The 16,567-nt window shown below is 44.8% G+C and overlaps 1 protein-coding gene across 1 annotated transcript; it reads right to left on the reverse strand.

Moving 5' to 3' along the window:
- Positions 1 to 9,855: 9,855 nt before the first annotated feature.
- Positions 9,856 to 16,544, reverse strand: LOC126495752 (glutathione S-transferase alpha-3). Its single transcript, XM_050133358.1, has 4 exons — positions 16,409 to 16,544; positions 14,659 to 14,800; positions 12,018 to 12,149; positions 9,856 to 10,190 (listed from the first exon to the last, which is right to left on the reverse strand). Exons 1-4 carry the CDS (start codon positions 16,528 to 16,530, stop codon positions 10,071 to 10,073), a joined length of 516 nt encoding a protein of 171 aa, XP_049989315.1. The 5' UTR covers positions 16,531 to 16,544; the 3' UTR covers positions 9,856 to 10,070.
- Positions 16,545 to 16,567: the final 23 nt, after the last annotated feature.

The following is a 16,567-nucleotide window of genomic DNA, read 5'->3' on the forward strand; positions in this document are numbered from 1 at the left end:
GGATTCATGGAGCAAAAGCCTCTCTGTGAGTGTGTTATTACTGTCTTAAAGACTGATAGCTGGGAGAAGGTGGTGAGCATGTCATTAATCTCAGCACTCGGGAGGCAGACTGCAGATCTCTGTGAGTTCAAGGCCAATCTGATTTACGAAGTGAGTTCCAGGATACCAGAGCTGTTAAACAGAGAAACCCTGTCTCGAGAGAAAAACAGAAAAGTCAGTTTAGAGGGCTGGCCAGATGGCTCAGTAAGTATAGAGCCTTACTACCGAAATGGAGGGCCTATGTTTGATCCCTGGCACCCACCTCGTGGAAGGAGAGAACTGATTACCTCAGGTAGTCCTCGTATGCCCACCCTTTTGTTGCCCCCTACAAGCCAAAATGAGTAAACAATAACAAGAAAGGTAAAAATGAAAGACTGCCTGAACAGCTTGGGGCAAGATAGTTTGTAGATACAGAAATAGATAGTATTGTGGGTTAGATGTGAAATGTTCCCCACCGTCTCTAGTTGCTGGCTGGCAGAGATATTTATGGAGGCCGTGGAGACCTCAGGATATGGGGCGTCCCTGGAGAAGGACACCGCATAGGAACATGTGGTCATGTTTAGTTCCCACTTACCCCATTTCCCAGCTCTGTGTCCATGAAAAATGATCAGATCCTTCACCACACACTCTTTCTGCTGTAGTGTTCTAAGTGCATGGCCCTTCTGAGACTATGAGCCAAGACAAATCCCTCCTCCTGGAGGTAGTGTCTGGTCATAGAGACACAGATGTAACTAATCTGGATTGATGCATGGAGGGAGGGAGAGAGGGTAGTTGGGGGATGGGTACGTTGGTGGGTGAGAGGATGGATGGACAGATGACTAGCTAGTTAGCCTTTGTCTGTCCCAGCTGAGGTAGTCTCACAATCATAGCTGCTAACTGTTGGTATCCACTTGAAGGACCCTAGAGTTGGCGTGTCCTGTTTTTCAGTGATAACATCTGAACCATGACTAAAGAGAACTATGCTAAGCCTTGATTACACTCCGTGTTCCTGTCTGACTCCCCTTGTGCTTTAAATAGGGATGCCCCCACAGGCTCATTGATTGAATGTTTGGTCTTTAGGAGCGGTGCTAGTCGACAGGGAGGAGGAGATGTGACCTTGTTGGAATAAGTGTGTCACTGGAGGTGGTTTTAGGGGTTTTAAATACTCAACAGGCCCAGTTTCTCTCTCTGTGTGTGTCTCTCTGTGTGTGTGTCTCTCTGTCTCTCTCTCACACTCTTTTCCATTCATTCTAGTTTTGTTCTCTTACAAAGCCATCAGTCCCCTTGGGACATGGGTCCTAACTCATGGTCTTATTTAATACTCATTTAAAAAAAAAACTACTCATTATTCTTCAAATGTCTGACTTCCACAAAACCATAGTCAGATTGCAGATATACCATCTTAAGTAGCTAAGAATGGAAATTTATTTCAAATAAGACTTGTGGGAACACTTTCATCACACCTGATCTTTATATACTCATTTAAACACAGAGGGTATCTGGCCACACAAACACCATCAGATGGATGTCTTTATCTTAGTTTGGTTTATGGTGGGGGCAAGTAGAGTGGCAGAAAAGGGGGCATCGTCTCTGGAATTCTAGTTGTAGATTATCAACATTATTTTGAAGAAAGCATGCTAGCTGGGAGCCTTTCTGAGAGTTCAGTGGTTTCAATTTTTATGTTTTTCTGTGCTACAGGATACAGTGTGCGTGTTTGTGTGTGTGTGTGTGTGTGTATGTGATTAATGGAGGTGTGCAAGTAAGAAGTTCTATTTGAACAATCCACCTCTCGCTCTCTCTCTCTCTAACTGAAAATAGATTCTTCTCTCACACATTCCATCCCCCCCCCACAGTTTTCCCTCCCTCCACTACTCCTTGCTCCCCCACAGATCCTCCCGTCTCCCCTCAGATCCACTCCCCCTATGTTTCTTCTTCAGAAAAGTTCAGGCCTCTAAGGGACAACAGCCAAACCTGACAAAATAGGAAACAATAATCAAGGCAAAAGCCCCATATCAAGAGTGGACAAGGGAACATAATAGGAGGAAAAAAGTTTCAAAAGCCTCATAAAAATTCAGAGATACTCCCTCTCTATGTGGAGCACAGGAATAAACACTGCTGTGGGGTGTGAGATCAGGGCAAAGTAGAGAACCAACCACACTGATACCAGTCCACTGTCCCTGTAGCTGGATCTACTGCACAGAGTATACACATGGCAGTGACTGGAGGGGGTATCACCTGCAGGTGAGCACCCAAAACAAGCTCTAGGGGGAGCAGAATAGAGGCCTGTGGGGTACGGAGGGATGTCACAAAAACCCCAGGAGATTCTGTGGAACTAGTTACACAGACTGAGGTGTTAGACTCCAAAGGGAGGAGGTCTCCTGGAACTGGTTGTGGAACCCTCTAGCTGGAGACAAATATTGAGCCATAGTTCTCACAGCATTTGTCTGCTTTACCTTCTATTCCTTTTCTCTATTTATGAGATGTTCCTGATAGCCTGGGCCAAGATTTTAAGCGAGAAAATTGGATGGGAAGCCACCCCTTGAAAGGGGGTCACTGGCCATGACCTCTTCTCTGAGAGATTCAACGCTTTGCTTCATGATCATTTACATAATTACAAAATAATATTTGATAGAATATCCTCCTACAATATATGAATTTGTGTGGCTGTGCATGTGTAGATGAGGTTGGCTATGACATTGGGTATAGAAAGCATTGTTTAAGTAGAGTTTTAATTTGAACTTTGAGGATTTTTAATAAGATAGAAGCTAGATGTTAGGACAAAATAAGAAACAACTCATGAAAAATTATTAACGTGATCAGGACCTAGGGGTCATAACTGAGTGCCTTAAATACTTTTTAAACTTGCTTCTAAAAGTTTGCCATTTATTACAAGTGATTTTTGCATTTTGTTTTGTTTAGTGATTATGATGGTACCTGTTCATTCATAATTGATTTTTTGAACTCACTGTTATGAAATGTGATACCTGATTGATTTTGTGTTTTCTTGTGCTAGATGATTGTGATAATTATTCTTTGTGACTGCTTCACTGCACATATCTTTTAGAATTGTAATGCCTGTTTTTCCTTAATAAAATTCCCTGCTTGAGAGCTGCAAAATACACTCAGATTCAGACTGCCTCTGTGTTTGTTTCTGTTTGTCACTGCCAAATTCTTACCCACCTAGTCTTCCCAGGAAACCCCATACCCGGCTGAGGGGGTCAGTGGCAGAGGGATGGCTCTAAGATCCTTGGGAACACTGTGGGAGGGAAATCAGAGGCTTCTCCGTGAGTGGGAGAATGGCCACCCCACATGGGAAGACAGAGAACCCAGACACTCAGTTCTCCAAGGCTGCTCTGCAACCTCTTTTCCAAAAGGCGCCTCCCTAGCTGTCTTCAAGCCCTGCAGACTGCAACACTGGGCCCTTCTGGGTGCAGTGGGTCCACTACTACCAGAAGGAAAGCAAAGCAGCCCCAGTGCTACTGGACAGTGAGGCTGTTACCAGAACTGTGAGACAGTGGTGTGGGAATTCCGGTCTTTTAGCCAATGGTATTGTAGCAGCTTGGCCCAATGGGCGTGGTCTTCTCTAACAACTGGAAGCAAGGGGTCAGGCTTTCTTGGAAGGTGGTTGAGCTGGCAGCTACCCATGGCTTGGAGCTTCCCCATCACCTTTTGGAAACGAGATTGCAGAGCAGCTGGAGACATGGCCCGGATTCTTCATTCTGTCTTGTAATCGTTATGCACGGATTTTGATATTAATAAAAGGTAACACAATCCCCAGATTTCCCTTTAACACAGCTCTGTAGTGGTATATCATTTATATTTTGATAAATAAATCTTTCCTAAAGATCAGAGGCAAAGCTAAAGCCACTAGAGGTGAGGTAATGGTGACACACCTTTAATCCCAGAGTTTGGCAGACAGAGGCAGATGGATCTCTGTGAGGTCAAGGCTACTCTGGGGTATACAAGATCAATGTGGAAAGAAATCCAGGTTATGGTGGTCTACACCTTTAATCCCAGGATTAGGGAGCCATGCATCTAATCCCAGCACTAGAGGGAATATAAAATGCGGGGAGAGAGAGGTTTAGTCTGCTTAGTCTGCCCAGCCATGGTATAAGTAAGACTTTTCTTTTTCCTTGGCTGCTTTGCTTTTCTGATATTCAGGTTGGACCTCAAAAGCTATATCTAGATTTTTATTATTCATGCTGCACAGTCCTAGGCTTAAAGTGAAGCAGGAGTAGAGGAGGGGCAAGGGGGCAGAAACCCATTAGTCCTCCCCAGCCTGAGACCAGGAGAACCCCGACTGCCTGATTCCCCTGTTGAGTGCTTGAGCTGGAGACAGAAGCATGTAAAAATAGGTGGGGATTGATTTAAGACTCTGAGCATTTCTGCACTCAGGGCCCCAAGAGAACATGGTCACCATCCATGTGCAGCTGCTCTGGGGTCAGCAGCGACACATCTGGTCCCTGAGACTGTCATTGCAGGAGGAAGGACAGGCTCTCCCTCTGTCCCTCAGCTCCCACTGTGATGACTCTGGCAGGGTCTGGTGTTTATAATACCCAGGAGTTCTCTGCCTGGAGAGTCAGCATCTTCTACTGGGCTGCAGTTCACAAAGCAGGCCAGCCAGTTCCTGGGATTCACTGACCTGTCTCTGCCCTCCACCCCCGCCCTGCACTGGGATTACCAGCCCAATTTCTTTCTAATCCAAATCTGGAGATTAAACCCAGTCCTCAGGCTTGTGCAGCAAGCACATTACCAAGCCAGCTCTCCCCATCCTGACACTGCTTCTTAAGAAACTCCAAGTTTGCTTCAAGAAAGAAAGAAAAAAACAGAAGTAACAATGTCTGTGGCAAGGATGGGACCAGATATTCGGGACAGAGGTGCCAACTAAAATAGAGAAAAACACTCAGGATCACGGCAATGCCACTCTTGCCCCATCAGTATCCCACAGCACAATGGAGAGACTTCTCTGAGCCTTTGGCATCCCAAGTTTCTGTTGGGGCTTCACCACACCTGCCCTGCTGGCTGGTCTGTAGTCTCCTACCCCTTTGCTGGAGGAACTGGTACCACGTGGCTCACTTCCCCCGTAATGAATCATACCACAGAACTGTTCTGTGGCCACAGCACGGGGCAAATGAGGAGACTGCCACTAGACATCATCCCAAGTGCCCAGAGGTCACTCCAGAAGGGCAGCCCTGGCTGAGCCCTAGCTAGCCCAGGTTGTCCTCAAAGTCATGGTGATTCTCTTTCTTCAGTCTCTTGAGAGCTGAGATTTATAAAGCCTGTAAGGCCTTTGACCTTGAGATTTAGTTTTGTGTTATGAGATATGGACAGGATGACTCATACTGAGTGGATCTCGGGCTTGACTGAAGTGACGAACAGGAGAGCACACTCTAGAATCTTCAGCATCTGCCATTCCCATGGAATGCCAGCTATGACAAGTGCAGTAGTATGTGGCAGGCATCAGCAGTGGGGACTCTAGGAATCCTGGAGGAAACAGCCTGCACCATTGTGTTGTGTCTACTTAAGTTACTTCTTAGAACACAGCTCCCTTCCCGGCATCTCAGCCAAGCTGTCTGACCGAGTGGCACATGTAATCTCTACTTGGCATAGACGCTAAACTCATCTCAGAGTCACTTAGTGCCCTGTAAACCAAATGTGGTAGCTCACACCTGTAAGTAATCTCAGCATCTAGGAGGCTGGGCCAGGAGGATTTCCAGGAGTTCAAGACCAACCTCACTACACAGTGAGTTCCTGTCCAGTCAGGCTACAGCATGAGAGTTTGCTTCAAACACACACAGAGAGAGAGAGAGAGAGAGAGAGAGAGAGAGAGAGAGAGAGAGAGAGAGAGAGGCAACACTGAAAAAACTCTCACAGTGGCATGAAGAAATAATCCGTTAGATGTTATCTGTGCCCAAGAAGTGGCACCAAAGTGTGTAACATGTAGAAAGGATTTGAATTCAAAAAGAATTGATGACTGAAAAGGAGATGAAGAAATAATTGCAGGGGCTGGAGACAGCTCAGTGATTAAGAGCACAGCCTACTCTTCCATAACGCTGGGGTTCAATTCCCAGCACCTGCAGGGCAGCTCGTAACTACCTGTAACTCTAGTTTCAGGTCTTCTGGTCTCCATGGGCACCAGGAATTTCCGTGGTGTCCAGACATGCATACAGGCAAAATACCCCAAGACATTAAAAGAATAAACAAGCAAAATACACCAGAAAACTAGAGAAAAATTGTGATGTGTCGGGGGAGGACAAGAAATATATAGGGGTGTAGTGGCATATGCCTTAAATCCCAGGCAGGATCTATGTGAGTTTGAAGCCAGCCTGAACTACACCATGAGTTCTAGGCCATCCAGTGCTGCATGAACCCTCATGTGGGGACAAGGAGTACACAACTAATTAAGATTTTAAAAACTAAACAAGTAAACAAATGCACACAATTAAAAAGAACCATTTAGGGGGGCAATGGGAAATACAATTCTGAGCGACTAGAATTTGATTCCACACCATCCCAGGCAATCACTGTGCGGACGTGGGAGGGAAGTGCTACCATGTCTTTCCCAAGTGAGGAACCAGGCCCAGGAAAGGCAAGAAAAGTCCAAACCACACAGAGGCAAGATTTCAGAACCAGAGATGTCTCGTGTTGGAAACTGTGCCCTAGCATCCCTGAGAACTGAGTCATTGGGCTGAACAGGGTGAACAGGCAGAGGAAGGGATGCGTTTCAGAGCTCTCCATTGTGGATTCTGATCTCGAATGGCCCCACACCTGTGAGCACAGCGCATCATCCACCTGGTGACTCACACTTTTCTGCCCCGTGCACAGCGCACACTGAGTCCTCCCTAGCACTATGTAGGGATGAGCATGCTGGACCACATACCTAGGCATCAAGCTGATCCCAAGACTTACAGGCTGTGTAAAGTCAGGTGCATCCTCAACTGCTCTGTAATCCCATCTGTCCATTTGCGCAGAAGGAAACTAGAAACGTCTAGCTCCCATGGCTACTTAAAAATGAATTAAAGCTCCAGAATAGTCTCTGACACACACTGAGCATTCAATGCACATTAGCTGTTCTAAGAACAGAAAGACAAATCCGTGTTTCCTCACTTATATGTGGAAGCAAGAAGTTACCAGAGCCTGGGAATGATGTAGGGAGGGAGAGGTTGGCAGTACAGAGTGTCTACACTGTCTGTGTAGATTGGACCAAAATGCACAGTTAATGGACAAACTTCATCAGCGTGTAAACAGTCAAGTCAGGAAATTTAAGACAATGCCAATCAGAAAAATAATTAAAAGTCTAAGATTTTTTATCTACTGCTGGGGTGTGGAGTCGAAGGTCTTTTTCATACAAAGGAAGTGTGCAGAACTTATAGTTGAGTCTCTGCATATTCATGTAGAAAAGCACCTGAGTATGCGCATGGTCTTCAGCACACAGTAACACATTTCTGAGCATGCCCAGTTTAGGGTCAGAGCGCAAGAAGAAAAAATGAAGGACACAACTTTTGTTATCCTTTAGCTTAAACTCAAGGAATACATGCTTACAAGTTCAAGATGGCAGACAGAAACATTTGGGTGTGCTCTGCTTGCCTTCTAACAATGGCAGACAGCAAGGCCACTGGGTTTGCCCTGTTGTGGAGTTAAAGGTGTATTAATACAAGACTTTTCCCCTAAAAGTATCTTTATAACAAGTAAATTGTGCATAGAAGCCCAAGAAAGAATGCACTCTAGACTTCATGGCTGTAAGGAAGGAGACTCAGAACACATGAAAAGAACCATTTTCTGTGGGGATCAGGAGAGGCCTCTCACGGGGGATTTCCTACCCAGGGCTTCAGTACTTGGCTACCTTCCCAGGGAAAGGGGGTGTTGGCTTTGGGGGTCCTACACACTGTGTTACCATAGTTCAGAGGCAAATGGTGCCCACTGCCTGCTCTGGACTGCAGGCTGCCTGAGCCTTGTTCAGCTGCGGACAAATACACTCTTTCCTTGAACCGTACATGTCAGAGGCCTTTGAGAGAAAGAGATGCTGGAGTTGGGGGCCAATGGAGAAGAGAAGGCATGGAAGCTGTGAGCAGTCCCTGAGTGATGGGAGCTGGAGCAGGGAGGGCTGTTCAGAGGAGTGAGCCCTTAGCATGGGATGGAGTGTGTAGGTGATTGCTGGCCCGCTCAAGGCCAAGGCTACAGGGACAGGGCTCCTTATAGTGCAGTGTGATCGACAGCGAGACCAGAGAGAATAAGGCCAGAGATCAAGCACCAAGAGGAAAGCACCCCTACCCCCTTCTTTTCCCAAACCCAGCAAACATGAATCTTGCATTATTGAAAAATCTTATCTCAAGAATAGCAAGTAGTTTCTGTCAGGATCTGCCAGGATTTCTGAGGAGCCTGAGAGAAACCTGTTTCATTTCCATGAGAGATAAGGAGTAGATGCGAGTCCTCACACAGCTGTGCAGTCACGATGAAGATAGCATCACTGGAGGTGTTGTGCTCTAGATAACATCTGAAGGTGTTGTGCTCTAGAGACCATCACTGGAGGTGTTGTGCTCTAGATACCATCTGCATTTTATCCCTCCCAAGTCCTCCTTGCCTCCAGACCAACCCCCTTCCCTCCCTTCTCTTTACTTCAGCATGCCTCTGTGTGTGGGTTGTCTCTCTTATTCTCACTTGCCCAAATCTTGTTTTGTTTTTTTCTACACCTCATGCCCTCCTGTTTACAGGAAGGCACTGGATAAGGCAGCAGGCAGGCAGACATGGAGTAGTAACCAAGAGCTTACCTCTGATCCCCAAGCACAAGGCAGAGGGAGGTAACTGGGAAACTGGGGATAGCACGGGCTTTGGAAATCTCAAGTCCCATCTCCTGTGGCACGCCTTCTTCCACAAGGATACCTCCTAATCCTCCCAGCTGGGACCACATATTCAAATATTTGAGCCTCTGGGGTCACTCTAATTTAAACCATTACTTCAAGTGTGTCATGGTGCAGATTCAAAATGCTGCCCTCAGACTCATGCATTCAAATCGTGGTTCCCAAGCATGTTATCCAATCCTAAAATGTGACTGAATGATAATGGGTCTAACCTAAGCAAAGGATTAATCCACTGATTGATTAAAAAAAAAACACACATGAATACACTGTTGGAAGACATTGAACTGTGGGAGGTAGGTTGTAAAGGGAGGAACTAGGTTGCCAGGGATCCATGGCTTTGGGAGCATATCTTGTCCCCTGGCCCGGATGTTCCTCTTTTCTGCTTCTCAGTTGTCCAGATCGAAGCAACTCTCTCCGTACATCCTCTCTACTTGATATTCACCGCATTTCTGTCCCCAAACAAATGGAGCCAGCTGCCCATAGAGTGAAGACCCTGACACCGGGAACAAAAGTCAGTCTTTCCTCCCATTGGCTTGTCCCTCTGGAGTGTCTTCACAGCAACAATAAACTAACACATAGGGAAAGGTGGAATGTTCTTGGTTTCTGAGTCGGAGGCTTGAGTGACTTTTTATTATGACATTTATTACAATTTTTACAATAATTTGAGCTCATGGGCTAGGGAAATGATTATATTTGGTCTATTCATCATTCATGCTGACCGAGGAGGAATCAGTGCTCTATATTGAACATAAATATGCTGTTTGAGAACATGAACAAGAAAAAGGCTATGTAGTTGAAGGAAACAGTTCTTCACTGTGTGAGTATGCGCATGCATGCGTGTGTTTGGTCAGCAAGGGCACTGGTCATCAGAAAAGATTATATCTGTATGAGCCAGGGTTTGACATGAAGGTTTCTACTTACTTGTGTTTAACCAGGATATGACAACTATTTCATGGTGATATTTGAATACTCCAGAGGCTAAGAAGCTTGTTCTGTTTTATTGAAATCCAAAGAAACTTTCCAGGAAGTGATCATGATTTTAATTTTGTTTACAACCAAATAGCAAAATGCACAAACCTCAGAAGACCTGTTGGCCTCACAATAAGCAGGATTAACATGTAATCAAAACGCTTCATTGTTGCAAAGCTTTAGAAGGCTGACCTTGGGGCTGTTACACAGCCGTGTTTGCCTGGTTTAAGTGAAAGCCTTCATTACTGATTCTACGCATTTCTCATCCTCCAAAGGCTTCCTCTGGCTGCCAGGCTGAAGAAACTTCTTCACTGTAGGGAGGTTGCTGACTCTGGTTCTCAGTGCCTGCAACAAACAAAGCAGAGCCTCAGAGAGCAGCTGAAAAGAAAGCTACTATTACATGTGCCGTCCTGCACCCCTGCCAGTCCAAAGACCAACTCATCCCCTCCATCAGCAGCAGGTGGAGGTCGGAGGCAGATACTCAGGATGAAGTTGAGAGGGAAAAATGGAACTTTCCCCCATGTATCTTAAAGACTCATTCTGCTCCCAGCATCCTCATCTTTGGACTTTAACCCTGTAGACTCATCCTTCTCTACAATTTAAGGACGAACAGTTTATTTCCCAGATGTTGTTGATACCTAGACAGACCCAAATAGATAAAACGAAGATCTGGGTCAATAGGTTCCGAAACAGTGGTAACAAATAGAACGGAATACTTGGGTCCAGTCACAACCAGCTGTCACACTGAGGAAGGGAAGTGGGAATTGCCGGGGGGCTGGCAGGAGAGCCCACTGGTTACAGCCCTTGCCTGGTGGATGCAAGGGTTAATCACTAGCGCCACATAAAACAAAGTCAAATAAAGTCAGTAAGGGGGCTGCAGGGATGCTCAGTGGGCAAAGTGCCTGCTATGCAAGCATAAGGATGTGAGTTTGGATGCCCAGAACCCACCTAACGGCAAGAACAATAGTATGTGTCTTTGCCCCAGGGCTGTGGTGCAGAGGGTGGAGAAGACAGCTCTGAAATTCATTGATCAGTCAGCCTAGCTGAACAGATGAGCTCCTGGCTCAGTGACTGACTCCTCAAAAGATTGTCAGAGCCCCTTCTGGCAGCAATCAGCAAGGGGTACCTGGGAGGGGGTGCAAGGTTACAGGAATGGCAGATTAAGAGAAATAAAGATAGAAACATAGGATAGACCCGGAGAATTGAAGATAAATACCAAACAGCACCAAGATTATTTCTCAGTCAGCATTACTAGTAACAGGCAAAGGGCAGAACAAAGGGCAGTCCCGTCAGCTACCCACCTCCCTGCACTGTCCTTGGGAGGAAGCTCAAGCAGGTGCATTATCTCATTCAGCTAAGTACATTCTAATCTCTAAGGAGGAGTGCCTCCAACTGGCATACCCAGCCCAAATCTTAATAGATAATGTGTTCTTTTATCTGGGCAAAAAAGCCCTTTCTTATGCGATTAATCAGAACTTTCTCACAGCCCTGAAGGATACAGGCAGAGTGAGCCAGCCTGAACTCAAATGACTTCTTTAAGTCAGTAATGACTCAAACTAGAAGCTGGGTCCCACATGGGCTCCCACAAAAGACATGATGGAGAGTGTTCCAAGAAGGCATCCTATGTATACCCCTGTCTTCCATATGCATAAGAACGTTCATACACACCAGATGAACATATGCATACAACTCATGCGTAGACACACACAGGCACGCGTGCGCACAGACACACACACACATGCGTGCGCACATCAGAGAGAGGGGAAGTTTTTGGGTTGTGGAAATATGTCAGTGAGGGAGGCCATTGTAGAGATAAATGCAAGGTTTCATAACATAGACGTTTGAAAAGACCTCCCCAGATAGGTTCAGTGTGGAAGGACAAGGCTACAGCAGTGAAAGACAGAGAATCTTATTGAAATCAGGGTCGAAACCAAGCTGGAATAGGTTATGGGGGGAGACCGCGAAGCCTTAAGCTCTTTCCATCATACAAAACAAAGTGTACTTCCGGAGATAGCAGGTGTCTCAGGCCTAGGGTCTAAAATCTCATTTAGTAGGTATAACCAGGGGCAAGGAGTAACGATGAAGGCGAGAAGAAACTAGAAGTTGGGTCAAACTATCGTATCCCATGAGGTAAGGTCTGGGCTGCCCCTCAGAGTGTTTGAAATAGAGAACCTTCAGCAGAGGGAAGTTGGCCAAGGCACTGGGGTCCAGCTCTTCCACATGGTAGAGAAGTTTAACCAGGTAAACATCCGCCCTGCTCAGCTTGTTGCCAACGAGATAATCTTGTCCATGGCTCTTTAACACCTGTGGGATTCAAGATGTTAGTTAGATCTTGAAGACTAACAGTCATCAGAATGGGGCCTCGATGGCTTCTTCTGAGCTTCTCAAATCAAATTCCCTTCTCCGGCCTTTTCATGTGTGTACGGAACCCCACACTTTCCTGTCAGTTCTGACTCACGAACAAATTCAAGAAGCAGAGCTTCATGCATTATTTTACCATCTGTCCATCACTGATTTTCATACATGTTTGAAACTTTCAGTTCTAGCCTCTCTCTTTCTTCCTGCCTCCCTATTAAACGGGTGAAGCTCTGACATTTGAGGGTGTCACCTAACTGTACTCTGCAGTTTCTTAGTGGGAAGTGGTGTCACGTGTGTGAATACGCCCTTCACACCTGAGTCAATTGCTTCAGTGACTACATTCCTTCTTGTTCTGCTCTCCCTTATATCTACGGCATCAAGAGTAAGCTTGATCCTTTTCTCCTCTGCAACACTAGCTCAGGTTCTTTATCCTAGGCATCCTCCTTCTGCAGTGCTGGAGCAACAAAGAGTTCACTGCGTGTGTGTCTCCAATTAATTTGAGAATGCTAGGGGAAAAAATACCATTGTGGAAAGAAGAGTGTGTGGCTGGGGGAGGGGAGAAATGAACTCACACAACAAAACCAGAACCACAGGATGCTGAATTCAGCATCATGTAGATGATACCCATGTATTCACGTTGTTCTTTAATCTAACTAACTAGTTTTCTTTCCTTCCTTCCTTCCTTCCTTCCTTCTTTCCTCTTTTCCCATTTTGAAGACAGGGTTTGCTGTAGCCCAGGCTGGCCTCAAACTCACTGTGTACTTAACCTAGTCTTGAACTGATCCTCCATCTTCTACATCTTGAGCTTGGCTTACATGCTTTCATCACCATGCCTATTCTACCTTTGTATATGAATGAAAGTCTTTATAAAAATTATTTGAGTAATATGCAATATTTCTTAAAATAATCCTTCAATGTTAAAGTCATGAAGAAATAAAGAATAAAAAGTCCACCATAGCACTACCAATGAAAAATAATGTAATTAAATACATATAATATAATGTATACATATAGAAATCTGAATGACTTCTTGTTAAAAGAACCAAATGATATTGTAATTTACATTTCTTACTGATATTCAAAAGAATCTTTGTTTTCACAGTATAGAGGACAAGCTGTAATGAACAGAGAACATCTCTTCACAGGACAAATTCTAATCTGTCAGATCCCAAGGGCCAAGAAGGAGAATCTTAGGAATTGGACATCTATATTATGAGCTGTGCCCTGGATCCGATAAACATCAATGAATTCAGATTTGTTGAATGAAGGAAGGAAGAATAATCTATTGCTAAGTAAGTTTTTACAAAACAAATGAGGACAATATGAGCTATTTGCTGAAATACCTCAGCATTGCTGAAACCTGCAGAATAAAGGAGAAATGCTGTGGGCAGTGAGGTAGAGGTGAATGGCCTTCCGAAGCCAAATGCTTCTTCCTCTGTCTGCAAGGCTCCTGCCACACTGACATAGATATTCCTTCTTGTTCGGTTTCACCTGACATAGTGTGTTTATAAAACATGGCTTCTTCATCTGTAACTGGAACTCCAAGTAGGGTGGTGGCACACATACAACAAACTCACGTACACATGGATATGAAAATAGAACTTAATTCTCATATTCTTGTACAACTTTCTCTTAAAAATCCGAGAGATGTGTTCCTAATTCTGGCAATCAGTTTTTCTTCACAACTCCTCACTGTCTCTTCCCTTCTGTGGCTCTGTCAAGATTGTGTAGCCTCTATGCATCCATCCTGAAGCAGTACGATACTCTCCTAATGGGATCCTGTTTCAGGTCCCCCTATACTTGGGGTAGAAGAATAGTTTCTGATGTGTTACTCTCATTTTGATGCTCCTGAGTCAAAAGATTGCAAAGTTCTGTTCAATCAGGTCCAGACTCTAGCGTGGTTCAGATGCTTACATAGTCCAAGTTCTAAATGTGACTGTGAAATCTGTTAGAAAAATTCTATGGTGAGTCACAGCAAAATAGAATTTTGTGGGAACATGAAGCCTGCTATTTGCTCTAACTATGTCAATAGCTCTTTATATTCCACCTTTACACAATGCCTGGAGTGCTTGGGTGCTGCATTAACAACAATGAAGTGCATTGTGGGAGTGAAGACCAACAACCCAAGGACACCCAGACCCTTTTCCTCTTGCCTCCTTTGGGACTGCCGATCTGTTTCTCCCTAAAATCAAGATGGTAAGAACTCTAGCCCACAGAATGATGCTGTTAGTAAATAGGACGGCTGACAGGGGAATAGATCCTCAAGGTTAAGAGTTCATGAATGGCATTCCTTCTCCTAACAAGGAAGGCATCGGAGAGCTCACACCCCCACCTGCCGTTGAACACGCAGACAGAAAGCAGGCATTTTTTGCTGCAGCTATGTTATCTGCTCAGATGTCCCCTGAGGATGAATAGACTCTCTGAATGCTCTAAAAGTCAAGCAACTTGCACTCACCTTCTCATAGGCAGGGAAGTAACGGTTCCTTGCCTTGTCCTTAATCTTGGCAAGGTTTCCCTCTTTCTCCTCTTTGGGAAGGAAAGGTTGATAGAGAACGAGTTCATCCAGATCCATCAGACCTTCAGTATACATATCAATGCTGAAAAACAGACATGTGTTCTGCCACATCCCTCTTGCCTCAGATCTTATACTTGAAAAACAAAAAAGGCAGTGGTAAAATAGCTCTCCTTTAATGGGAATATGGAGCCCATAATAATAGATTTTTATTGCTGTTTATCAATTTTTTTAGAACCTTTTTGGAGACAGGATCCCTTTATGCAGCTTGACTGGCCTGTAGACTATGTAGACAGACTGGCCTCAAACACACAGAATTCTCCTGCCTTTGTCACTGAGTGCTGAGATAAAGGCAAACGCCACTACCTCCAGTAACATTCCCATAAATGAATGCAGACAGATTGTAAAAATATATACAGCTTTAATGGTGAAATAGACTTACAGAACCACCATTTTTGCGGAGACCAGGAAAGAAGAAGCAACAGCTGGGAGCCACTCGCCAGATTTATAGGTAAGCATTAGCCCCAAGCAAACACGCCCCCTAAGGGGTGGGACTTATCCCTACACATTCCATTTTGAATGACCCGAAGGACTAGTAAGCAATGTTCTTCTTGTCATCGATTCTTCTGTTAAAATTTGACTCATTTTCTACTTTTTGAACATTGCACTTCTTGAACAAAAATAACACATCTATGAACAATCTCTCCAAAGGATGTGTTTTTATTGCTCTTGTGTGTTTACCTGGTAATGAAACTCTGGGATTATTGGTGACCTGATGCTTCACTTTTTGTGAAAATCCCACCGTTCCACAGAAGATTTGGTATAAATGGTGTGATTCTAACACAGGAGAGAGGAGCCCTCTCCATCAGTCTTGACAGCTCTGAACAGCCTTCCCAACAAAAGCTTCATGCAACCCTGGTGTCCCTGTGCCTGACTCTATGGGCCACAATCAGCCTGACTGTATATAGATTCACATGGTAACCTAGGGCCATTATTGTAATTATCACGACTGGAATATCAGCCCTTTGGAACCTTCTCTTTACTGCTAGTCAAAGATATAGCATGACAGAAATTGTGTTTCAACTCGAACACCAGAAAAGTAAAGCAGTCAAATCACTAGGAAGTCTTACCTCTACCAAGGCTAGGCGACTGAAAACTAAGCTGCCTAAGCCTCTCTCTACTCACAGTTTTTTATTACCTCTCATACTAGGATTAAAGGTGTAAGCCACCGCCACCTGGATTTGTTTCTGTGTAGTCCAGGGTGGCCTTAAACGCACAGAGATTCATCTGCCTCTGTCTCCCAAATCCTGTGACTAAAGGTGTGCGTCACCATTACCTGACCTCTGGTAGCTTTAGCGTTGCCTCTGGTCTTCAGGCAAGATTTATTTATTAACACACAAATACTACTCCACTACACATAGAGTTTTTCTTTGTCTAAAGCTATTGGCTAGAATGTTGCTTCTGAAGACTAAACAAAGGGACTCCACCATCTCCTATTCCATATGACACACACAACCCCTCATATTCTTCTCTCATCTTCCCTCCTATTCTTCCCTCAATTCCATAGCGTTCTTCTTAACTGAAGTCAGTGTATGCATGCCCAAACACCCAGGCATTGTGTCATGAGTCCTTTGCCATGGTTCTGTTCATTCAAGATAGAATATAAATATTTCCCAGAGTAAATTCATCATACATAGCTCTCTCCTTCATGTCCTTCCCATAGAGGTTGTATTTGGTGGCGATGTAGTTGAGAATGGCTCTGCACTGCACCAGCTTCATCCCATCAATCTCTACCATGGGCACTTGTTGGAACATCAAACTCCCATCTATCAGATGAATCAAAGAGAAAAAA

Source organism: Alexandromys fortis, unplaced genomic scaffold (assembly GCF_014885135.2).
Source record: "Alexandromys fortis isolate MF-2015 unplaced genomic scaffold, M_Fortis_MF-2015_v1.1 scaffold_603, whole genome shotgun sequence".
NCBI classification, from domain to species: domain Eukaryota; kingdom Metazoa; phylum Chordata; class Mammalia; order Rodentia; family Cricetidae; genus Alexandromys; species Alexandromys fortis.